Below are 24,067 nucleotides of genomic sequence, written 5' to 3'. Positions count from 1 at the left end.
AAAACCGAAAAATCTAAGTTTAAAAAATTACACAAATATCTGGACAACGTGCTGGATAGCCAGGTCTTCAGCCCCTCAGGCCTCCTGCAGGGCTGACTGAACGTGGGTGTGGGCACAAGGTAGGTGGGCAAGGGACGCGGCTAAGGAAGGCTCCAGCCACGGTGCCGGGGGCAGGGTAGCCAGGGCTTGGGGTCCCAGAGGCCTAAGGAGGGGCACACAGGGTGGCATTTGAACAAAAGATTCCAGCAGAGCAGACAAAGCGGAGAGCTGGGACGAGACGCCCCAGGCAGGAGACACATGCATCTGGACTCTGTGTCCCACTCGGGGCCGGCTTGTTCAAGGGACACAAGCTGGTCAGCAGGGCTGAAGGAAGGAGGGTGGGTGGTGGGGTCAGAGGAGGGCCGGTCAGGGACGGCCTTCTTGGCCCCTAAAGACCTCGGCCTTTCCTATCAGTGAGAGCCCTGGCTTCTGGGCGGAGAACCGGCTGCGGGCTGCCCCCGTGAGGTGTGAGCGGGGTGGTGCAGGACGAGACCATGAGCCCCAGGCGGGTCTGCAGGTGCCTGGCGGGGGGACAGCCCTCCTGGGATCCAGAGGCCCCATGGGGCTGCCCCACCCCAGAGCGGAGCCTCTCTCGGAGGAGAAGGTGTCCAGAAGGCCATGAGGGGCAACTTGCCTCTCCCCACTACAGATCCTCCCCAGGAGGGATCAGTGGGGGAGGACAAGAGGACCAGAGACTGCTGGGAGTGCAGAGGCTGGTGGTGAGACTTCCCACACTACTCCCCAGGAGAGCAAGCACCCCCGCCTCTCTACTTCAAACCCTTGTGTTGCTGCCCTAGCGTCCTCCACCCCTTCTTCTCCTGTCCCCATGGAAGCCAAATGACAACTGACCGGCCCACTGACCCGCTGATGTGTCGCCTAGAGCTCCGACAGCATCTCCCAGCAGAACCCCTCTAGGTGGCCAGATGGCACCTTGCCCAAGAGTCAGTAGGAGGGGTGGGTGGGTGGGTGAGCTCACAGGTCACACGTGTGGGCGGGGACTGGGTCTCTGGACCCTCCACACACTTGTCCTGACCCCCAGGGCTTCAGTTCCAGACTGGGGTCAAGCTGGGGCCGGGAGAAGATGGGGGCAGGCCCCTGCCTCAAAGCGTCCACAGGGGGGTCAGAGGCTGGCTGTGGGTCAGGCCAGCAAAGGCATGGGCTGGGGCCAGGTGCCGGGTGCAGGTGTGGAGGAGGCTGTTAGGGGCTCTCAGGGTGTGGGGCTATTTATGCCGGTGACATCCTAGTCCAGAAGGACCCCAATTAAAGCAACAAACCTGGCAGGACAGGGCTGAGGTTTTATTTTATTTTTTTTAAGATGTTATTTATGTATTTGTCAGAGAGAGAGACAGTGAAGGCAGGAACACAAGCAGGGGCACGGGAGAGGGAGAAGCAGGCTTCCTGCGGTGCAGGGAGCCCGATGCGGAGCTCGATCCCAGCACCGTGGGATCCTGACCTGAGCCAGAGGCAGATCCTTAATGAGCTGAGCAAGGGCCACACCCCAGTCCAGGGTGGGGGGTTGGCCAGTGGCAGGGAAGGCCCTGCGGCGTCCCTCTGCGTCTGCGTAAGCTTTCCTCGCAGCGGAGCCCAAGCTCCCCCCGGGGCTGAGCGCCGGCCCACGCCAGCTGAGCAGGGCGTCCTCCCCTGGTCCCAGAACCCCGTGGAAGAAATGCACAGCCGTGGGCTTCAGGAGATGATTTATTGTGCTGGGGAAGGGATGGCAGAGAGAAGTGGTGTGCGCTCTCTGGGGAAGGCCTAGCGTGCGGAGCGTGGGCCCCCCACGGTGGGCGCTCCCGGGCCGGGTCATTCCTTGCAAACAAGAGAGCAGGCGGAGTGGGGTGAGCACCACCTTCTTGCCTCCTCCTGCCCTGCCTGGGCCCAGGCCAAGAGCCCCCACTCTGTCCCTCCCCACTGCTGCTTGCTGTCCCCCCTTGATTCCATGGAACGGTCCCCACCTTGCTCCCAGGATGAGGACCCCCACTGTGCAGCCGTTTGGCCAGGAGGGACCCTGGGGCATGGGGCACGGGGCACTGCACGGTCTGGGGAGGGGTGTCCAGGCCTGGCCCTGGGTACTCACCTAGGAGAAGGCGCCAGCACACTGGTCTGTGGGAGAGAGTGGGGCCTGAGGAACCAGCCAGGGCCCCTGCCCCGGGGTGGGAGGCCCCCAACCCTCCCTGAATAACCATGCCTCGCAGCCTGTGCGTGAGCACTGAGCACCGAGCACCGTCTGAAGGGCGCCATCTGGCCCTCCCCGTAGGAGTCTGGGGTCTCCCGCAGCCCTGAGCCGGCCTGGGGGCGGCTCTCACCTGATGAGGGCAGCAGGGCACCCTGGCTGGGGTTCAGGCCTATTTGGGGCGCCAGCTGCTGCATCTTCTGGGCGCCCTCAGGAAACAGCTCCGGGACGCGGGCTGAGGGCAGGGAGCATCAGTGAGCAGAGGGGTCAGGCGGGGGTGGGGGCTGGTCTGGAGGAGGATGGGGCGGGGGGGGGGGGCGGGGGGGGGGGGCTGGGCGGGGAGGGGTCTGGAGCCCTCTACCACAGACACGAGGGTCCCAAGGAGACACTGGAGGACAGCAGCTCCCCCTGCGTGGAGTTGGAACTTGCTGCCATGTGGACAACAGTCCCGACCAGCCTTGGGTGCAGGGCTCCTAGAGGAGAGGCCTGTGCCTGGGGATCGGTGGGGGCGCAGGGGTGCTGGGAGCACCCCCAGGCTGGGCTGCTCACCGTAGAGCTGCAGCCAGACGCTCCTGACGCCCTCCTTCTGCGTCTCCACGTACAGCACTGCGAAATGCTCGTAGTCGGTGGACGCCACGCGGATGTCCGTCTGCGCCAAGGCTGGAGGGCAAGAGCCGGCTGAGCCTGCTGCCTGGGGGGGGATCCCACCCCCACGCCCCCACAGCCTGGCCCCGAGCCCTCCCGGGCCTCACCCCCCTCTCACCATTGTTGCTGAACTGCCCATCCACAGCACCCTTGGTGAAGGTCGTGTCCACCTTCTGGCACCCGCCATCAGGCCTGGGTGGGGGGAGGAACCACGGCGTCTGAGCGTCCTGAAGACACTCCCCAAAGGTGTTGCGAAGGGCCACATCTTGGGCACTGCTGACCACGCAGGGTCAGCCGCTGCTCAGGCCGCCTGGCGCCCCGAGGCCCCCCTCACCCTGTGCTCAGAGGTGAGAGACTTTCTCAGGGGCTGGGGGCCGGACAGACAGCCAGGAGATGTGGGGTCTCCCCAGCAGACTCCCACATGCAGACACAGGGACGGGACTCCTCCATGGCTGGGACACGGGCACAGGAATCTGAGCTCGCTGCCTGACTGCACGGGGGCCTGGGTCCGAGTTCCTATGAAGTCGGGATGCCTCTGGTCCCAGGCGGCTCACCTCTGGCCTCCCAGTGGCCAGGTCTAAGGCCCAGACTGACGTGGGGCTCATGGGGTCACTTACGTAGAGTACCCAAACTTGAGGGCCAGGTCACCGTTTGCCAAGGGGGTCACCAAGACCACGGGCATCTTCAGGTTGTCCTTGGAGTCTAGGAAGCCCTGGTCATCCGATGCCACCGCAACCACATACCAGGTGCCCTGGAACTACAGGGAGGGTGCAGGGAGAGCTGGGGGGCAGCCCTGTGCCCACCTCAACTCTGACCCAGCATGGCGGCCGGCGGCTGCCACTCGTCCTGATGTGAGGCCTTGGGAGTGGCGGAGGGCACGAGGCACAGACCGAACCACAGAGTGGCCTGAGGGGCTGCTGTCCTCCCCCGCCTGGCCCACCCCCAGCTGATGGGGCCGGTGGATGGGGCTCTCTCCCCTGCCCCCACCCCAGTTTGAGCTAAGCCTGGGCCAGAGAGTGGGGGGCAGGCTTGGGCTCCTCTGGCCTCCAGCCTCTCTGGGGAAAATGCCGGCCCCTGGACCTGGATGGAGCAGCCAGGGTGGTCACCCCTGAGGAGAAGGGGATGGGTCTGGCATGGGGGTGCCTGGGCCCACCTGGCTGGCGTCAAAGTTGGGCTGGATGGGGACCTCGGCCTGGCCTGGTGACACCCCGAGCAAGGCGAAGACCCAGCCGGCCACCAGCAGGTGCAGCATCGTGGACAATGGTTCTTAGCAGGACAGCTGAGGTGGCTTTTCCAGCCCAGGCTTTATGAGCCCTGAATGCCCTGGGGGGCTGGCCTGCTGGCCCAGGACCAAGCCCACTGAGATTAGGCTGGGATCTGGTTGTCCCCTGCAGGGACCTGGCCCAGTGGGGTGCTTAGAGACCCGCCCACCCCCGGTGGCCTTTCCTCCTGAGACTTCAGATCCGGCCAGGCCAGGGGAGATCTTCAGACAGGTTTTCTGATATGTCGGCCCCCAGCTCTCTGCCGGGACACACACCCCAGTCCCCCTCCTCCAGGAAGTCTGCCAAGAAGCTCTCACCCTCATCTCTGGGCCTCACAACCCTTGGTGCCTCTGTAGGGCCAAGCTGAAATCTGCTGGGGTGGGGGGTGCTGCCCACTGTGAACCAGGAGGGCGAAGGGCAGGGCAGAGCTGGTCAGGGAGGCCGTGCTCTGGGGTGCAGGGGTGGCTTTGGCGCCAGGGGTCTGGTGAAAGTGCGGGGCTGGAGTACAGAGGACGGGAGGCACCATGTGGCTGGAGAAGATGTGAGGGTGTCCAGTCATCAGCCTGCCCAGTCAGTCCATCCCAGTGTGCGGGGTGCGGACAGGGTGGCCACCTTCCTCTCTGTCCTCTGGGTCCCTGATCTCTGCCCAGTCTGAGGTACTGACCCCACGCCTTCAAAAACCCGGCGAGCGCAAAGCTCCCTGGGGCCTCGGGCCTCCAGACTCGGAGTGAGGGGGCAGCTGTCCAGGGTGTAGGAGGTGATGGGCTCCAGCCCAGAAGCAGCTGGCTGGAGGGGCTGTGGCGAGGTCAGAGCCGCGGTGAACTGGGGGAGGGCCGCGATGGGGCTGCTCCCTGCTTCCGACCCGCCCCACCAGGAACAAACACTAGCGGCCCCTTGCCCACCCCTCGGGGGTGTCATGAAGAGCCAGGCTCAGAGACTTTCTGGGAAAGTCTTTGGGAGGGAACTGAGGCCCAAAGTGAGTGGGGTGTGGTCAGGTCCGCAGGGAGAGGGCCAGAGCCAGGCCGTGGGCAGCGAGGACCGCAGGACAGACGGGCAAGAGCTCGATGCTGATTTGCTTCTGGAGTTTATTCTCAGAGCCAGGAGGAAGCCTGAGGGGGCACAGGTGGGGGCAGGGAGGAGCCAGGGCTGGGAGCTCGGGGGTCTTGGAGGAGAGAGCAGAGCAGGGCAGGATGGCCAGGTCCTGAGGGCCGGGGTCACCTGGCAGAGAGAGTGGGACCAGTGGGTGGGGCAGGCAATACCGCCCCCACTCCCCAGCCACAGGGGAGCGAGCTTCTCCAGGAACCCCCTTCCCATGGACCCCACCAGTTCCTATCCCAGCCTCCAGCTCCTCTAACCCCCAGGAATCTCGTGAACCCCAGTGGAGCCCCTCCCCCTTGGGCAGCCCCATGTGCCTGGGACCACCCTTGCATGGGGGGGTGGTGCGTGCGCCAGCATGTGTGAGCGGGGACTGCTGGGTGAGGCCAGCCCCCAGCTGGCCACACTCACCTACTTGTGCTCCTCCATGCATTTATCTGCCAAGAAAGACCCCCAGGGACTGTGGTCAGTGCCCCAGGCCAGGGCCACTTTCCCCACCCCCTCTTGGCAGCCCTGGAGAACTGGTCTAGTCGAGCACCCCCAAAAGTGCTGAGTCCATCACACTCCTCCAAGGTGGGAGGAGTCCTGTCCCCTCCTGGGCCGGAGCAGGCTGCCTGCCTCAGGGAAGCCCTGGGCCCGGAGCCCCTGTGTGTTCCTGTAACATCCCCCCACCCCAGTAATGTTTCTAGTGCCCGCCTCCCACCATGCTGGGGACCCTGTGTCCTGAGGGCTGACCAGGGGCCTGGAACTGGGGAGATGGGAGGGGGTTTTCCTGAAGAAGGAGTACCTTCCTGTGTCCTGCCCAGGGGCTGCAGGCCAAGGTCTGGGGTGAGGACAGGCTGCCTCCAGTCCAGAGGCCACAGTGTGCCTATGACGGTCCGTGGGCGGTCTGGCCGGATGCACCACGCCCCCAGAATCAGGACACTGTCTGCCTCAGATCTGACCTTAATCCCCTCCCCAACAGATTAGCAACCCCCCTCACCGGTCTGTGGCAGGAAGACAATGGTGTCCTCTGTGAAGCCCCGGGTCTTGGCAAAGTTGCTAAATTTCTCCTTTATCTCGGCCCTTGGGGTCTGGGTGCGGCCTGCGGTGGGAAGGAGAAGCCGCTGGCCTCTGGTTGGGGAGGACCCAGGCGGCCCCACCCCCGCGGCCTGGGGAGCCCCCCTGCAGGCAGCCATCTAAGTCCCGGGGTGGGGTGCGTACTGTAGAGGGTGGCCATGTGGAAGTCCCGGCCGAGACCTTTGGTGCCCGCAGTGTAGAGAAGCGCAAACTCGTCATAGTCTGTCGTCACCACCCACACGTCGTGGGTGCTGCCCCAGTCTGGGAAGCCGGGAGGGAAGCCGGGTTGCAAACCGTGATCCCAGACCTCCGACCCACCTCTGCCGGGGAAGGGGTGCTCTCTCCCTGGGCCGGCTGTGGGAAGGAGCCGGGGAAGACGCCCCTCGAGAGAGACAGGTGGCCAGCCCCCAGCTTCCTGCCCAGACAACCCTCAACTCTGCAGGTCCAGGGTCCTCCAGCCAGAAATCCAGGTCAGCAGACAACAGGATCAGAACATTAGGGGTCACGGTGCACCCACAAACCCCTCGGCCAGAACTGGGAAGAAGAGGAAAGATTTCCCAGGCGGAAGCCGTCCCCAAGGAAGGGGCTAAATGGTGGGGTGGGGGTGAAGAGGCCCCTGGCGCTGCTCCTGGGCTGGAAAGCGTGGGGAGCAGTGAGGGGGTTGGGGGGCTACTGGTGTGTGCTTCACCTGAGGAAATACCATTATGGGGGGCAGGGAGGGGCCTGGAGGTCAGCCCCACAGAGGACCCAGTGCCCGAGAGAGGGTTCGTGGACCCCCCACCTGAGCCTGGGCAGGTCTAGGCCAGACCGTGGGCTAGCAGACCCTCGTGGAGGGGCCACCAGCCCGCCCCCTGTAGTGCTGGCGCCGGGGAGGTGGGGGCTCCCGGCCCGAGCTGGACCCAGGGGGCCCTAGAGGGGGCCCCACTCACGCGGGCTGGTGTAGCTGTAGCAGCCCGGGGTTCCTGCCGGCCGCAGCAGCAGGGTCCGCGTCTCACACTGCTCTTTCCTGGGGGCAGGCCACCGAAGGGGTCAGGGGTCAGGCCAGGGGCTGTCCCTAAACCGTGGCCCTGGGGCGGGGAGAGCCCGGCCCGCCGCCCCACCTGAGGAAGGTGGAGGTGAGGTTGAGGCCTCCGTCTGCAGTCGGGGCCACCACGGACACGCACATGGACAGCGCGCTCTTCTTCTCCCGGAACCAGCTCGAGTTGGAGGCGAGGCCCGAGGTGAACCAGCGCCCCAGGAACTGCGGCGAACGGACCCGCCTGGGTCGACCGGGACCCTCGAGGGCGGGCCCGGCTGGCGGCGGGGAGTGGGGCGGGGGAGCCCGGGAGCCCGCCCCCGCCCCCGCCCCTTCCCTCCCCTCCCCACCCCCACGGCCTCCAGCCGGGCCCCGCCCCCGGCCCCGCCGCGCCCCGGGTCCGGCCCGGCGGGTAGCGGGGCGGGAGGGGGCGACAGAGGCCGCCGGGGCGTCTCTAGAGGGGCTGGGACGGGCCGTGCTGCCGAGGGCCGGCCGCGGGGCGCGCGCGACGCTCGGGTTTGCGCGGCCGTCCGGGTGGCCGTCCCCGTCGCGCGCTCGCACCGTGCGACCCGGGCCCCAGGTGTGGAACGTGCGCCTGTTCCCTCGGGCGTCGTGAGCTTGGCGGAGAGGGGGACGCGCGGGGATGGCGCGGGCGCGCGTGTCCGCACGTGGCGTGTGCGCGCTCACGGACGCGCGTGCTTCCCTGCCGGCCGGGGAGCCGCGGCTCTGCTCTCTGGGTTGGCGGACGGCCGCAGGCCCGGGGACCGGGGCCCTTCTGGTCAGCCTCCTGCTCAGCTCTCTTCCCAGGAAGACATCTCGGCCCCAGAGAGCGACCCCCTCCCCTGACAGGGCCCTGTGCCGCCTGGGGGACTGGGCAGGGGAGCCCCTCACCTTGTCCTGTTGGAAGTTGGGCTGCAGGGAGACCTGGGGCTGAGCCCGCGTCTGCAGGACTCCCAGGACCCCTAGCAGGACCAGTCCCATCCGCAGCGTGTGCAGAGCGGCCATTGTCCTGGAGCTGAGTGTGTGACCAGGGCCTGTGATTCCAGCCGCGCAGGCAGAGGGAGGAAGGCGCAGGAGGAGCAGAGGCCACTGGAGAGACCCCTATATATGGGCCTGGCTTGGCCTCCACCCAGGGCCCAAGGACAGCCCACTGGAGGCTCGTGATGCCTGATGCCGTGATGCTGGGGGAGGACAGGGCGCTGGAGGCCAGCTGCAGCCTCGCCCCCCGCAGGGCTGCTTATGTAAGAGACTCTGACCATGGCCTGGGCCCTGCCACCTGCCGCTGAGTGAGGGCAGAGGCTCCTGTGAGGCTGGTCCTCTCCCCAGTCCCAGAGATGCCGCCCAGCAGCCCGGATGGGGGTAGGGAACCCATGTCTTGGCACTCCCTTGCCTGGGACCTCTGAGCATCTCATCTGGGGTTGGGACTCCCTCCCACAAGCCCTCCCATCATTCTCTCTGCCCAGGGACCCTGGGGGGGGGTGGGGACTTGCATTGTATGAGTTTGGTTCTGAAAGGCCCAGTGGGCTGGATGGTGACAGCCCAGTTGGGCCGCAGTAACCAAGGTAACGAAGTAGGGCCCGAAGGCCAGGCATGCTGGGCACAGCTTCCCCCACAGCCGGATGCTAGGGCTGTGACTGGGGTCCCCCTGGGTACCCTTCTCAGCCTGGGGCCCCCCAGCCTTGGGCACAAGCCCACCCTTTGTGTGAGCTTCCAGTTACACTGGTCTTGCCCGGCAGTCCAGCCCTGGAGTGCCATGGGGGTCTCAAGCTGTTAACCACTGCACACAGAGATGGTGTCTCCCTGCCCGCAGAGGCCTCCCTGGGTGGACAGGCTGCTCTGAGGTCCTGCGCCCTACTGAGCCCTCACAGGTGACCCTGTCCTTCTGCTTCAGCCCCAGGTCATCCCAGGCCGGCGGGGGCTCAGCACAGGGCAGCTCTGGCCACTGTGAGCAGGAGAGGTGTGAGTGTCTTGGGGGAGGCAAGGAGGCAGGGCCCTGGCCCTGGGAGGGGAAATGAGGCAGGGGAAAGAGTTCCTGTGCGGACACGGAGGGTTGGTAGCTGTGGTCAGTGGGGGGACAGGGGCTGGTCATCTGCAGACACAGGCCCAGCCCATTCAGGGGGTGCAGACCCCCATCCCAGGGCTTCTGCCCAGAAGCTGAATTCTTGGCAGCTGAATTCTCTGGCTTTGGACCAGCCCCAAGGCTGTTCAGAAGTGATCAAGGGGGAGGCGTGGGGTCAGGTCAGCTCCCTGAATGGGACCAGCATGAGCACGGCCACCCACCTTGTGAGGGCAGGAGGGCGGGTACCAGACCAAGGGGTCCTAGCAGGGTGGGGACATCTGTACCGCAGTGCCCACCGGCTTCCGGCGCTGGCTAGCCCCTTGCCCTGGGGCCATTCCCCGGGGGCTGAGCCTGTCCTGGTGGGACTGGCCTAGTCTCCCCTTGGGAGGCTGGGATCTCAGAAATCCTGGAAAAACAAGTGTGGCAGTTCTGTGGAAGGGTTGAGAGTGGGCTGCCAGGTGGAGGGGGCTGGGCAGCCGCGCGTCTGGAGCCTCTTCTTCCCCCTCCCCGCACCTTTGCACTGCAGCCCTGACATCCAGGCCAGGGACCTGAGGCGCCCTCCCGGGGGGGTAGGGGAGTGCAGACTGGAGCACTCTGGGGGCCCCTCAGCTAGGCAGCCTTGGGGGGCAGCCGGGTGGGTTCCTGAGCTGGCAGGGGGCTCCGGGCAGAGGTCAATGGAGGGGGTGGGGTGGAGAGACAGGAGACACCTGAGAGGGAAATGGGAGTTGTGGGGGCGGCAGTTCAGGGGAGAGAGGCGGTGGTGCAGGGGAGGGGCAGAGGCTGGCCTGAGACTCCCACCTCCACCCCTGCTCCTCGGGTGCCATCCATGGACTGGGCTGTGGGACAACAGTCCATCAGAACAGGCAGGATTTGGGGTGCTGACCCCAAGAGTCTGCAGTGCCCCTGGGCTGTCCTAGGAATCGGTCTGGGAGCTCCCTCCAGGATGGGACAGGGGCAGGAAGAGGAATGCGGAGGAAGGCCTGGGGGACAAGGCTGCATCCCCAGGTGGGCACTGGGCTGGCAGCCCTTTGACCTTAGGGAGGCCTGTGGCTCTCTGTGTGGCCAGGCTGCAGGTCCCTTAGCAGCCCAGGCTGCCCTGAGACAAGGACATCTCCTCCAGTGGTGAGCCTACGGCTGGGGTGAGGCAGTAAGTTGACCCAGGGCGGTGGGACCCAGAGTCGGGGGGAAGAGGTGACCCAGGACAGCAGGATCCTGGAGATATGGGCCTGAGCAGCTCTCATCTGGGAAGGCTGGGCTAACCTGCCAGGAAGGGCCCTTGTGACCAGACCCCCAGGGGTCCCACAGATCCTGGTGGGACGAGGTCCTCCTGAGGACAGAGTGGCTCCCGGGAGCCCCAGTGTCTCGTCCTCAGACCCAGCGTCAGGGACCGCGTCCTCCTCCGCCATTTCCCTGGTGGGCAGCAGCAGGCCAGTTGTCCCCCCATGTCCCTTCTCCCCCAGGCGGCAGTGACCAGCGGGATGGGGAATGCTGCGGGGTGGGTGTGGTCCAGAGGCCTGAGCCTGGGACTCGGTTGCTCTGTCCCCCTATGGCCCAGGTGGCCTTCCGTAAATACGGTGGAGTATGGGGCCTGACCTCACACCCACTCTCATGGAGGCCTCTGGGGCAGGGCGGAGTGGGCCGCTCTTGTCTGGGGTCTCTGAGAGTGGGGTTAGGACTCTGGGAGGGAGTGGTCTCCTCCAGGAGACCCTCCAGGCCACCCAGCAGCTCCTGCTGGGGCAGCCCAGAAGACGGCTAAAGGAGCAGGGTGACCTGGTTGGGCAGGGACAGGGGGATCCTGGCTTGTGGCCGCCTTCCTGAGCCTCAGCTTCCCCATCTGTGCCCTCCAGAGCAGAGAGCAGAGGTCCTGCCCTCTGCTCTGGACCTTCTCAGGCCCTCCCACAGGGGCCTCTCCAGGCCCTCACCCGTTCTTTCCTCAAGGTGACCCTGAGCAGAGTGGGGGAGAAGGTGGAGGCCTGGGCCTGGCCCAGCCCGAGGGCCTGAGGGACAATTTCGGGGCTCAAGAAACAGGTGCCACAGGGTCTGTTGGGCCGGCAGGTGGAGGAGGCAGGGGGAGCCGTGACTCCGGGGCTGCAGGGTCCAGGTGTGTGATGGAGATCTGGGAGGTGGGAGGGGGCGTCCAGGAGCTGGCCTAGCGGGCCCTCCCTGCCTCCTCTGCAGTCACAGGACTCCCCCTGCACTCTGCATTCCCCCCTGCCCCCATTCACTGTGCTCCGAGCTGAGCCCTGCGTGGTCAGCAGCTCTGAGCTGGGCCGTCTCTGCTGCACGCTGGGGCCCCTGCTCAGCTGACGTGGGGATGGGGGATGGGGGGGTTTGTCCGTGCTGGATGCTGGCACTGGGGAGGCCCCTCCTGGAGACCATGTGTGGCTTGGCGGGTCTCAGAGGGACAGGGTGGTCGTGGCTGACAGTGTGCATTCCTGACCCGTGAGCCCGTGAGCCCGTGGCACGGGGGATGGTCTCTCAGGGGCCCCATGCCGGGGCCTTAGGTCAGGCTGCCCCTGCCAGGCCCACCGCAGCACCCAGCTCGCTCAGGACACAGAGACGAGGCTGAGCACCCCCAGGGCCCTGCAACCCAGGCGCGGGGCTGAGGACGGGCACCTGCCTGAGGACAGCTGGGGCAGGAGGACACTGTGATGACAGCGGCTTTGGGCCATGGGGATGTCAGGAGTTGGTCTCATCTTGGAGAGATCCTCAAGGCCATTCCTCTGCCTCTGGTCTGCCCGGTCAGATACAAGCCGGCGGCCAGGGCCTAGGCTTGACCTCATTCTTTGTGGGGGGAGGGGGCAGGCGGGGAGGCGGGACAGCAGCGTCCCCCACAGATGGATCTCCAGGGCTGAGGCTGTCCAGGTGCCCTGCTGACTTCTCACTGACCTGCGGCTGACAGTGTCCTCTGGCCTCAAACAAGGAATTCACAGGGACCTGTGGACCCCACCCACCTTCTGCTTGGCAGTCAGCTCCCCCCAGTCTGCGAGAAGGGGTCTTGAGGGGGCCCTGAGCTGCTGAGCAGGGGTGGCCCCCCTGGACAGCTGGACCCACCCTGCCACACTGCCCCGGGGCTCACCCCCTACAAGATGCTCTTGCTTTGGGAAGTGTCGAGGAGGCTGGCTGTTGGGTCCTCAGATGGTTTAAGTCTGGAAGAGGCCGTGCTCTGGCTCAAGGAGAAGCTGCTAGAGAAAATCCCCGAAGGCCTTATCCCCTTCCCTGGAGCCCTCCCCAGATGCTATCAGTGGCATCTCTGGGCTGTACTGGGACCGAAGGCCACCTAGGGCAGGTGGCCAGGAGCCAGCACCTGCCCAAAGCAGAGAGCTGGGGGTAGCGTGGTTAGTGCCTCTGGGTCGGGCACTGAGACCCAAAGAGGAAGGGGGGGGCGGTTCCAGATCCAGCTCAGAGCTCCTGCCCGGCCAGGAATGCTCTCTGTCCCTCCTCTCCCTGACTCCCAGGCCAGCCCAGCCTCCACGGCCACCCTGGGAGAGATAGCTGCCAGGTTGCCAGATGTCCGCAGAGAGAGGACAGGGACAGAGAGGGGACAGAGACAGGAGCCGTGCAGGGCAAGTGCGGCCTGCATGGTCTGAGCAGAAATCCAGAGTCGACCTCATGCGGGGGCCCCTGAGTCCCATCGCGACCTTACATGGAAGGGCGGCTCTCCTGTGGGGGCCCTGGGTGAGGCTGTGCCTCGTTTCCAGACCCCACCAAAAGATGGTCAGGGTAAGCTGAGGCCACTCCTGGCCAGCAGGAAGCCAGGGCTGCGGGCTGCCCCGGGAAGGGGTCCGGCCCCCGCCGTGCTCCCGCACACCCCCCGCCCCCCATAGCTGTGACACTCAGCACCAGGATGACTGGGGCAGATGGCTTCCAGAAAGGTCCAGCGAGGCAGTGGTGGTGGGCGCCGGAGCCTGCCCGTCACCTGTCTGAGGGCTGGGGGAGAGGGCTTTGGGCAGGTTAACAGATAGGCCCTCCTGGGTCCCCGTCAGCTCACCTGGGCGTCCCTCTTCCCAAAGACCCGGAAGCCCAAAGGACAGTTTTGGGCAGAGCCTTGCTCCTTCAGGGCCAGTGGAGTCTCCTGACTCTGGAAGACTTCTTGGCTCTATGACGGGGCCGCGTCAGGCTGGTCCCGGCGTCCACAGGGGTTCCTGGTCCCAACAGAGGAGAGCAAGTCTGCTACTGCGGCCCAGGGCTCGAGTCCTTGGTCCTTGGCTTAAGCCTGCCCCTGAGGTGAGAACTCCTGCCTTTCCCTGGGGGCCCAAGGTGACTCCAAGGGGAGGCGACCACAGTTCTGAGCAGGCCCAGCACCAGGGTGGTCACCTGGAAGGGCTGGGGGGCTCTGGGATCTGTGGGGCCGGGCAGCGGGCACCCTGGCACGGGCCCCCATCATGGCACCCGGGGAGGCCCTCCAGGGGCCTGCATGACCCTGCTCCCCGGGCTCCTGGCCGGCCTCTGCTAGATGCCGTCCTCGGTGTCTCTGTCGGTCCTGAGAGCCCAGGACCACGGCCAGCCCTCCGGGCGAGGGGCCTCAGGGTTAAGTGAGAGGAGAGGATGCCCCGCTCCCACCTGGGCTAGAACTTGTGCTTTGGGAGCCGGCTTCGGCCTGGCCTGCCACCCTCACCCACCCCGAGGGTCATCAGGCAGACGAGCCGGCTCCTCTTGGCACCAAGTGTTCATTTCTGTTGGGGGAGAAGTGTGGGGACAGAAGCGCCTCGGGGGACAGGGCACAGCAAGGCCTTGATGGGCAGTGGGGAGAGACTCTCTAGAGGGAAAGCAGCAGCCCAGTCTGACAGCCGCTGGTCTCGGGCTTGGAAGTTACTCTGGCCGCGGTCTCCAGTGGGCGAGCGGGACCCGGCCATCGCCAGGGATGACCCTGCCTCCCCTTCCATGCACCTGCCCTCCCAAGGGGGTGCCCCAGCCTCTGGCCAGGTCCTGCTGGAGATCTCGCGTCTGCACACCCCTGCCCTGTCCAGGGGCCAGCTGGGCTCCCACCCCAGGGCGGAGGTGGGCCTGGGGCTAGGACTGGCTGTCCTGGAGGGCACGTGGGAAGGGATGACCGTGGGGCAAGGGACCCAGGTCGGGCCTGCTCTAGTAGCAAAGAGAAGGGACACTGGGGGGCCCCCCTACCCCAGAGTTAGAGAGGGCCGGTAGTGGATCTGCAGGGGCCGGGGGTCAGGAGGCTGGGAATGTCCGCTGTCTTGGCTGAGCGGGCGCAGGAAGGGAGTGCGAGGTGGAAAGGAGGCAGCGGGGGCTGTGGCTGCACGGGGCAGGGCCCCACGGTGGCTGTGCCCCCCCCGGGCCTGTAGCCAGGAGAGCTGAGGTCACAGACAGGGAAAGAATGAGGACAGGGAATGGGTGGCTGGAACCATGGTGGGGCCCAGGGGAGGCTGGCCACTGGGGTCAGAGGAAGGGAGGTCACAGGTGGCATGGCCTGGAGTCTGGCTTCTGGACTAGGAGGGTACATGCTGTGCCCACTCCCAGACAGAGGCTTGTCCTTTCCCGTGTGGGAGCGCCGGTCACGGAGCCCAGCTGTCCCAGAGCAGCCGGGACAGCCGTGCCTGGGGCTTCACCTGGCCACGGGGCAGGGGGGTTCAGCCTTAGAAGAGCCCAGAGCCAGAAGAGCGGTTGGGATGGGTTGGGAGGGGTGAGGCTGGGAGGCAAGTGGGAATAGGGGCGATACTGCCCAGACTGGGCCCGGGACCCCAAGCAGGGCGGGGTTTGCGTGGCTGCGATCTGGGCCTGCGGACTCTGCTCCCAGGTCCCCTAGGCCTCCGGCAGGGCTGCGCTTTGTCAGGCCACTGACTGTTGGGGTTTTGGGCTGGAAGGATCTGGCAAGAGGGGTGTGGACACCCTGAGGGGGCACGTGTGGGGCAGCCATCCTGCCCGGGTCTGGCCAGACGCAGGGGAACAGCTTTGCCGGGTGGGGAGGAGGGGGGTCGTTGGGCTTCTCCTTGGATTTGGGAAGGGGCGAATCACATCACGCTGGGTGGGCAGCTGCTGAGGGGCCCGTAAGGAGAGGGTTCTGGAAGGGGGCAGCCTCACATGCCCTGCAGCCCGGGAGATGGAATTCGACCTGTGGCTGCTGGGGCAGAGGGTGGAGAGGGCCGGTTGCACGTGGCCGCCCAGGAGCTCTCTGGGATGCTGGAATGTTCTGCATCCGGCCGAGCTGTGTTTACACAGGTGTCCGCATGGCCCCAACTCATCAGAGCAGCCAGCGAAGTCGTATCCGTCCCCGTGACTTCAGATCTGAGCCCAGATTTTATTTTTGTTTTTGTGGAGATTATTTATTTACTTGAGAGAGAAAGAGAGCGAGAGCACAAGCTGGGGGGAGGGCCCGCGGGAGAGGCAGACCCCCCGCCGAGCAGGGAGTCTGAACCGAACCGGGGGCTCGATCTCGGGACCCCAAGACCGCGACCTGAGCTGAAGGCAGACGCTGCACCGAAGGAGCCCCCAGGCGCCCCCTCAGCTCGTATTTTAGAAATAAGGTCTCAATAAGGACTTTTCAGACAAAACCCGAAGCAATGAGTCACCAGCACGTGTGCAGTGAAACACAGACACGGGGCAGGACCGAGCAGGACGGCAGAGCAGGGCCACGCGCTGGCGCCACAGGCTCTGGGGACCGTGGTCTGCGTCACCCTCAACATGTCTTGCAGGCGGAAAACAGAATTAAAACAGGATAGAAATAGAACAAAATCTCGGAGGGCAGCAGGGGCACGTGGGGGGCTCCGGCGGTTAAGTGTCCGACTCTGTGTTTCGGCTCAGGACGGGATCTCAGGGTCGTGGGACGGAGCCGGGCTCTGCGCAGAGCGTGGTGTCGGCTTAACACTCTCCCTCCGCCTCTGTCTCTGCCTCTGTCCTCTCTAAAACGAAGGTCTTGAAGGGGGATCTGAACTCTCGTGTTCACAAGAGCCGAGGGACGGGGCGGCCCGAGCGGCTATCGACAGGCCCACGGGTGAGCAGGACGCGGCCCGGCCACACCTCGGACCGTGACTCCCCCTGAAAGAGGGGATCCCGGCACCGCGGCCACATGGGCGGAGCTGGAGGACACGGTGCCGAGTGCGGTCGGCCCGGCACGGACGGACCGGTTGTGTGTCGTGAGTGGAGACGCCCTGGAGGCCGGAGGAGTCGGACACAGACGTGCGGCGGGGGCGCCGAGCGCAGGGTTTACGGGGACAGAGTCCAGCCCGGGAAGGTGGACGAGCTCTGGGGACGGTGGGGGGAGGACGGCTGCACAAGTGTGAACGCTTTGATGCCTCAGAAGTGGGTACTTAAAGAGGGTTTAAAAAACCCAACAAAGTGAGATTTACAAGTTAATAAAGAGAGAAAATGATGTCATAAAGAAATGAGTCCAACAGGTGGGGCGACAGCACCTGTCTTCAGACGAGGGGACTCAGCTTGCCGTCTGGCGGCCCCGCGGGTTCCCGGCCTCTCTGCACCCAGGCTGGTCCCACGGTGGCCAGAGTCCACACCCGCCCTCTCCCGGAGCTGTCCAAATGTCCCTTCTGCTCCTGCTGCCCTGGCGGGTCCCCACCATGACGGTCAAGCCCCCAGCAGGCTCAGGTGCAGACGTGGGCCCCAAAGGGTCGCTTGGCCTTGCTGGCCGTCCCTCCCGGGGGGCCACTCTCCCTGGAAGGGAGCCCTAGAGGGTGGGGAGGGCTCCCCGGCAGCGGGCCGGTTTCTCAGTCCATCCAGACACAGTCCTGTCCTATCCACCTCGCCGCCCTCAAGACCATAGCAGCTGGGACGCAAGCAGAGTGATGTGGGCCCACGGGGTCCCGGACCCAGAGTCCCCTCAAACACCGCATGTGGCTCAGGCTGGGCTCGAGGATGTCCCCCTGGCCCCAAGTGGGGCCAGGGACACAATCCGTGGCCCTCCCCCACGCCTGCCCTGCCTGTCCCTTGGCAGCAGCACCCGCAGACCTGCTGGGGGGACTTGGCTGAGAGAAATGGCAGACTGAGCCTCCCCGGGGGACTGGGACGCAAGCAGGAGCACGAACTTGGAGGTGGTCCCCTGGTGTCAGGTGCCGGCACCGAGCAGCCCCCGCCTGGGGACCTGAGGAGCCTGGGAGCCTGGGGCAGCTGGACCCAGCTGTGTCCTTGGCCCCAGGGTCCAAACCTTTCCCACTTTACAGGGTTTCTGCCTGTCTAGGCCAGAATGGGGAGGTTCCCACCACACTGACCACTCCTAGGGACAGGCCGGTACTCGCGCCACCCAGAACGTGGGGATGGACGTCCCGCTGGACAGCACACCTGCTCGCACCAGCTCACAGAGAAGCTATGGAGCCAGGGGCCGTCGAGGGGGTGTCCTGGGCAGCTGGGGCAACACTCAGCCCACAGCTGCACTGACCCTGTAGAGGGCCACGTTTGGCCATGGGGCCTGCTGGGACCCACACCACAGCCCCTCAGGAGTGGGGAGGGGGACACCTGCTCGCCAGTGACAGGGCTGGGACAAGGGCCGGGGGTGGTCGCTGCATCCTCCAGGGTCCTAAGTCCTGTGTGTCACTGAGGAATGGGGACACCCCAGGGACCCAGGCCCCCAGGCAGGGCCAGGGCTGAGAGAAGAGCCCAGGGGTCCTGAGTCGCTCAAAATGACGACCTGCCGTTCGGACTAGTCCACAAGCACCTTCTGTCCTTCTGCAGGAAGTGAAGACTAGGGTTGCGTGCAGGGGTCTCTGTTTCCCTGGCTGTAGCCCTGCCCATTCACCTCTGCCCAGCCCTGGCCCCTCCTCTCAGGCCTGAGCTCCCGGCCCTGTCTGTCTCAGCCATCCCTGGCCAGCTCTCCGCCGGCAGGTGGGCTTGGTGGGACACCTGCCTGTGGGCCCAGGGACGGAGCGCCGTGGGTTGGGGGGACACCAGCGGGAAGGGCTATGGCTGGAGAAGGGCCAAAGGAGGCCTCTCCGTCAGGACGCTGGGGCAGCTGGCTTCCCCCACCATCCCAGATCTCCGGGGCCCTGCGTGGCTGCAGCGCGCCCCCATCTGGGGCCTGGAACACTCCTCTGGGAGGCGGCTCTGTGCTCCCAGGACCAGGGGAAGCCCTAGGTGGCTCATGGATGTCATTGTCACAGTACAGGGCTTTGTGTGGCCTCAGTGGAAAAGGCTAGGAGGAAGGTGTGACCCAGACCCTGGGGAGTCTTTGGGAAGGGCCCCTCCTCCCACCCAGGGCTGAAGCTGACAGGCCAGGTGGCCGCCAGAGGGACAAAGACTGGCCCAGGGCCAGGGCCAGCCCACCTGCTTTTATCCCCTTCTGCTGACTCTGCCCTGAGGGAGGAACAGGGCCAGACCAGAGTGGGGAAGGGGGGCACTCAGGCCAAAGAAATGCAATCTGGCACGGAGTGAGAGGTCCCCGTGTTCTTTGATCTCTGGTGGAATCAGCTTCCCCGCAGGCCCTGGGATTGGCCTGCTGCCCCCTGCTTGGAGCTCCATGGGGCCAGGATGGTGGGGCGGGGGCGGGGGCAGGGCGGAGACTGGTCCTGTCTGGGACAGGGCAGTTGCCTCTCAGGTGTGCACAGACGGTTGGGGTCCTGGGTTGGGGCTCTCTGAACCTGAAGGATCCCTATACCCGGTGGGGGTCTGGCCGGCACCCCCAACAGGAAGCCAAACCTCTCTGCCCAGCCCTCCCCCGCCCTCCAGGCCAGGGGACCTGTGTCTAGGCTGCTCCTCTTCCGGGGCCCCCGCTGCACCCCTCATGGCAGCTCCAGGGCTCTGGGGACTGGGGAGGTGGAGGGGTCTGTGAACTCGTGTCGCTGGGGGCCACGCGGGCAGGATGGAGGGGACCCGCAGGGACCCGCAGTGACTGGTTGAAAACGCACTCCTGAGGAGACTGGAGGCTGCCGACGGGCCTGGTGGGCAGGGGTGGGCATGAGTGCGCTCAGAGGGCCCTCCCCTACTCGCACTCCCCACCCCACCCCAAGGTCACGGTGGCTCACACGGCTAGACCCCGACACAGAGCCTTTATTCCACGCTGCGAGCAGGGGAGAGGCCTTGCCGGGGAGGAGCCACGTCCAACTTCAGCACATCCCCGGCTGGGGTGACCAGTCTGATGGGGGAGACAGAGGCTCAAATGCAGGCGGAGCAGAGCCGGGACAGAGCTGGAGGAGGCATGAGGGCCCGCAGCTCCGGGGAGGGGAGAGGCTGGGGCCCAGGACAGGCGGGGGCCTGCAGCTGCCCGGAAGAAGGCGCTGGGGCGGGAGGCTGGCCAGGGACGGAGGGACATACCCTCCAGGGTGCCACCCTGCCCCCAGCCCCCAGGCTCGCTGCAGAGGTGCGGCGGGGCCCTCCCAGGCTCGTGCTTGTGAACGCTGTGTCCCTGTGTGTGCACACGTGCGTGCACGCGTGTGTAAGCAGGGGCGTGTGCCCGCGTCAGCACCGTGTGTCTGCCTATGTGCCTGTGCTTTACATGTGGTCACACCTGTGGGAAGGGCCAGACGTGGGAAATGCTCCTGGAATGAGAGGAGGGGGCCCGGGATGCGGCGGCCCGGGACAGGGGGACCCCGGGTGGGGGCAGAGACCAAGGAGTTGTGAGAAACCCCCTTTGAGCTCAGGCTGAGCCCTCTGGGGTGGCCAGGACCCCGCAGGTAGACCCTGCGTGCAGGCCACACTCCCCCATGGGCTCCCATAGGGCTCTCGAGGGCCATGGGCGGGCCTGTGCCGTGTGCGGGCCTGTGCCAGGTGCCGACCCCTGTGGCTGCCCGAGGGCCCATTACCTGTCAGGTCTGGGAAGACGACGTTGTCGTCCGACAGGCCCAGTGCTTGCAGCAGGCAGACAAATTTGTCCAGCACCACGGTCTGGACCGTCCACATCCTGCCTGGGGCCGGGGGCAGCAGCACGGCCTTCAGCCGTGGCTGTTGCACTGGCAGCGCTGGACCCCCGCACTCCACCCCTCCCCGCCCTCCCTCCTCCCCCTGCCCTCCCTTCTCCCCCCCCACCCCCACCAGCTGGACCTCGCCGCTGGGCGGGGTCTCACATAGCAGGTTGACCCTGACGACGCTCTGGCCGCTGGACTGTCTTCTGAACAGCATCAGAGCGAACACGCTGTAGTCAGTGTCGTACACCTGGACCTCCTCGGGCTCTGCCGGGACACGGGAGGTAACGCCGCAGTATGAGGCCCTTTCCTGCCCAGGCACCCTCCCCAGGCCAACCCCCCTGCCTCCCGCGGTCACCCTCTCACCCTCCCTGCTCTCCACCGAGAATCCCCCAGGCTTTGCCGCCGGAATCAGCACGTATGACCAGGAGAAACAGCGGTGGCCCCTGCGGGAGCGGGGGAGAACACAAGAGGAAGGTTCTGGAACCTGGCCAGACCTCTGGTTTCCTTCTCTCCCTCAGGGGAGGGCCCCGAAACCAGTCCCTGCCAGATCTCAGCTGCTCACTTGGAAGAGACATCTGTCGGAAGCCATGGGCGAGGCCCCACACAGGAAGCTTTGCTGCCCTCCCCATGGAGGTTGTCCCTCCTGGAGGATGAGGTGTGGGCTCTCCCTTGCCCTCACACATCCCCTTGGAGCCTCTGCCCGCCCACCCACTGGCCGCTCCTTCTCAGCCTGGCTGGGACTCCTAATGCATGTGTATGTGCGATGAAAGGTGTTTCTGGTTGCGGGTCCCTCCGGGAGTCCTGAGTGGGCATCGTGGCTGGCGCCCCTAGCCCAGACTTCGCTGAGCCAGGCCAGATGGGGAGAAGCTGGGCCGGCCGGGTAGACCCCCCAGCTCGGGCCCCAGGAGGCCCTCCCGCAGTGCAGGGGCCTCTCCAGGTGGACACACCTGTTTTGAGAAGCAACCAAGTACAGTCCAGCCTGCAGGTGGGGGAGAGGGGAGGTTGCCCCAAAGCCTTCTCGGTCCAACTGCATTTGCACTGGGTTCTGTCTCCCACTCCTCACCTCTAATCAACCTCTGACAGGAGCTAGGCCAGTCAGGTGCCCCCAGGAATCTGAGATGCTACAATGGGGGGTTCTGGGGTGGATGAGCCCATGCAGCTGGCAGGCTGGGGCAGGGGCCAAGGGAGACCCTCAGAGAAGGCTCTCAGCTCTAGGACCTACCTTGGTCGGCATGGCAGACCCGCCTCGCTTACGGTCCCTGTTTCATATTACTCAGACCCAAAGAGCCCTAACCAGAGAGGTTCCCAGGCCCTCTCTCCCCTGTAGCCAGGCAGGTGGGCAAAGAAGCCTGCCAGGCCTGCTGAAGACGTGGTGAGGGTAAAGAAGCCCTCATGGCACCGGTGTCCCCCAAAGGGGATGGCACCACCCTCACCTCATTCCCAGGGGCCATCCATCAAGACTCCCGCTTCTTCCCAACCAGGGGGGAGGCACTTCTTTCGGGCAGACCAGCCAGAGCACCTGTCACCCTGGATGCAGCAACGGGTTCAGGAGGATCATGTGACTCCAGAAAACCTGGTCAGAGGCCATTGCCAGGCTGACCAGGACGCTCTCTCTTTCCTGGAATTGGGAGCCCTGAGAGGGACATCAGCCCAGGCTAATGTTTTATCCCTACAAGGTGAGGACTTTCCCAAACAGAGCTCTGGGACAGACAGAGCTGAGAGAGAGAGAGGTAGGGGTTGAAGGGGCCCTGATCACACTGTTTGAACTCCTGGATCCAGCTGTACCTGAACTCCATAAGCCCGCAAGGCTCTTCTGAGTCTGTGATCCAGTAAACGCACCCCTCTTTTGTGTGTGCCCCAGAGCTGGCTTAGGTCACTGGCAGCCTGTGCTGAACCAGGGCACTGGGGCCCGTGCTGGCCTCGAGCCATGAAGCCATTAGGTTCCAGGGGTACAGGCCCAGGGATCCTCACTCACCGGGTCATGGCATATGAGACTTCAAGGTGGCTGTTCTTATTTTGCTCGAACACTGCAGTGAATGGGGTCAGCAGGAACCTGTCCATCTTCCTGTGGGTGCTGCCCGCCAGGCCAACCACAAACCATTCCCCCTGGAACTGTGGGAACCTGAGGTAGGCAGAGCCCAGGACAGCCCAAGGGCCCTCACCAGGCAGTGGCTCCCCATGTGAGCGCCGATGACGCTGGCAGGGCTGGGGTGAACTCGCCCAGCGCCTGGCATTTGCAGGCCTTGCTGGAGACGTTCCCACCGCACAGGCACTGGCCGGGGTTGCAGGAGGAACAGCGGGCCCAGGAAGGCCTGTCCAGCTGTCCGGGGCCCTTTTCTGTTGGACTCAGGAATCTCTGTGGGGGACCTGAGGCCAGGCTGGGCTCCCGGGACGGTGCCTTCCCCGGCCTCCGTCCCTAACCCTAACCCTCCCTTCAAGCCCCCAGACCTGGTCTTCCCGGAAGTCCCGCAGCACGGAGGGGACCGGCGGGGGGTTTGAGGTCTGGCCCTTCAGGCCTTTCAGCAGGGCAAGCACTGCCCACAGGGCACAACAAGGCCCCATCCCAGGAGGGACGGGGGAAGCCAGTGGCCCTGTGGCTGCCGACTCAGACCCTCCCCTCCTTATGGGCCCGTCCGCAGGCGCCCCTCCCCAGGGGCGTGCCCCTTTCGCATGCCTTCTCAGAGCCGGCAAAAGAGGTGGCCGCAGAGGGCTTGGCGGCAGACTGGGCAGGCGCAGGGCCCTCTTAAGATCCTGCCTGCCAGAGACGGGGGGCATCTGGGTCCCAGCCCAGAAAAGGACACAGGCAGAAAATGGAGGGGCTGGGGGTGCTTGCTGGGTCCACTAGCTACCAGGGATGTCTCTGCACCTCGCCTTCTGAGTCCGGAGACCTCCAGCTCCAACCCTCTTTGGAACCCCTTCCCAGTGCCCCACGCCTGCGGTGCCTCCCTGTCCGGGCCCTACCTCAGGAGCCTTCCTGCCACCAGGTGGAGAGCAGAATGTTCCATCCCACACAGGGAGCTTGACCTTTTCTTAGTCCCGAAGATCAGGGGCACGGAGTTCTTGTGGAACGCTGAGTGCTGAGCCCAGGCCTGCCACCCCAGCACTGCTCCCCACGCCCCGAACCCAAGCGTGGGACAACAACAGACCAAAAGGCCCTACCGTCCCAAGGGGCAGGGGTCGCGGCCGGTCAGAGTGATGCCAAACAACGGGGTGGTGGGCAGGCAGCCAGAGCCCCCAGATCAGGATGACTGAGGGGTGACTGCAGGGGCCCCTGTGCCAGAGTGAGGGCAGGGGGCAGGCAGCCCAGTCTAGTGGGGGTGGGGCTCCCACACACTTGGCCTGGGGGCAGGAGGGCCTGGGCTCTGGGCATGTAGCCCGCTTGGCCACCCCCAGAGAAAGAGCCTGAAGAAAACAGGCACAGAGGTAGTCAAATGTGTAGGTGCTGGGCTCTAGGAGACTGGAAGAATGTGTACCTGACCTATGAGCCCCCCGTCCCAGGCCACCTCCTGCCCCCACCCAGGTGCCCCCTGTCCTGGGCCACTTTTGCCCCCTCCCAGGTCTCTCCGTCTTGGGCTATCTCCTACCAAACAGGTTACCCCTGTCCTAGGCTACCCCCTTCCCCACCTGGGTCCTCATGTCTTGGGCCACCTCCCGCCCCCACCCAGTTTCCCCCCTATTCTAGGCCACCTCCTGCCCCAACCTGGGCCATCTTGCCCCCCCACAACACACACACACTGCGCTGCCCCTTGTCTCCCTCCCCTCCCCCCCAGGTCTCCATATTCTGGGCCACCTCCTTCCCTCCCCCACTCTTGGCTTCCAGCAGTCTGTCCTGAGGAGGGGACCCAACCAGGACATGGAGAAAGCACTGGTCCCCCAAGGACAAGGAGCTTCAGGGCCTGGCTCTGTCCCAGAACCTCACAC

General features: G+C 65.5%; 2 protein-coding genes across 3 annotated transcripts; both read right to left on the bottom strand.

Moving 5' to 3' along the window:
* Window positions 1-1,723: 1,723 nt before the first annotated feature.
* LCNL1 (lipocalin like 1) lies at window positions 1,724-4,370 on the bottom strand. 2 transcript variants are annotated; one of them, XM_032866394.1, is made up of 7 exons: window positions 4,008-4,370; window positions 3,472-3,611; window positions 2,973-3,046; window positions 2,759-2,869; window positions 2,343-2,444; window positions 2,114-2,139; window positions 1,724-1,845 (listed from the first exon to the last, which is right to left on the bottom strand). In XM_032866394.1, the coding sequence occupies exons 1-6, from the start codon at window positions 4,104-4,106 to the stop codon at window positions 2,114-2,116; spliced, it is 552 nt and encodes a 183-aa protein (XP_032722285.1). In that variant the 5' UTR covers window positions 4,107-4,370; the 3' UTR covers window positions 1,724-1,845. The 2 variants fall into 2 exon arrangements, with proteins under 2 accessions (XP_032722285.1, XP_032722284.1); XM_032866393.1 differs by lacking the exon at window positions 1,724-1,845 and having other exon boundaries at window positions 1,932-2,139.
* Window positions 4,371-5,181: 811 nt separating this feature from the next.
* PTGDS (prostaglandin D2 synthase) lies at window positions 5,182-8,365 on the bottom strand. The gene is made up of 7 exons (XM_032866285.1): window positions 8,177-8,365; window positions 7,371-7,510; window positions 7,200-7,276; window positions 6,415-6,531; window positions 6,194-6,295; window positions 5,623-5,648; window positions 5,182-5,334 (listed from the first exon to the last, which is right to left on the bottom strand). Exons 1-6 carry the CDS (start codon window positions 8,288-8,290, stop codon window positions 5,623-5,625), a joined length of 576 nt encoding a protein of 191 aa, XP_032722176.1. The 5' UTR covers window positions 8,291-8,365; the 3' UTR covers window positions 5,182-5,334.
* Between the last annotated feature and the right edge of the window lie 15,702 nt (window positions 8,366-24,067).

The sequence above is a fragment of the Lontra canadensis genome, unplaced genomic scaffold (genome assembly GCF_010015895.1).
Source record: "Lontra canadensis isolate GAN:19392208 unplaced genomic scaffold, GSC_riverotter_1.0 scaffold30, whole genome shotgun sequence".
Lineage (NCBI taxonomy): Eukaryota > Metazoa > Chordata > Mammalia > Carnivora > Mustelidae > Lontra > Lontra canadensis.
The sequence above is the reverse complement of the archived record's forward strand: the minus strand, read 5'-3'. Positions and strand labels throughout refer to the sequence as shown.

What these genes read in the sequence shown, in the direction of transcription:
- LCNL1 (XM_032866394.1), bottom strand. Translation starts at nt 4,106, where the DNA reads ATGCTGCACCTGCTGGTGGCCGGCTGGGTCTTCGCCTTGCTCGGGGTG. An exon ending in CTCAAGTTTGGGTACTCTAC is followed by an intron (nt 3,047 to 3,471) that starts GTAAGTGACCCC and finishes CCCCCCACCCAG; the next exon opens with GCCTGATGGCGGGTGCCAGA. An exon ending in CGTCTGGCTGCAGCTCTACG is followed by an intron (nt 2,445 to 2,758) that starts GTGAGCAGCCCA and finishes CCCTGCCCTCAG; the next exon opens with CCCGCGTCCCGGAGCTGTTT.
- PTGDS (XM_032866285.1), bottom strand. Translation starts at nt 8,290, where the DNA reads ATGGCCGCTCTGCACACGCTGCGGATGGGACTGGTCCTGCTAGGGGTC. An exon ending in CTCACCTCCACCTTCCTCAG is followed by an intron (nt 7,277 to 7,370) that starts GTGGGGCGGCGG and finishes GCCTGCCCCCAG; the next exon opens with GAAAGAGCAGTGTGAGACGC. An exon ending in CCACATGGCCACCCTCTACA is followed by an intron (nt 6,296 to 6,414) that starts GTACGCACCCCA and finishes TTCCCACCGCAG; the next exon opens with GCCGCACCCAGACCCCAAGG.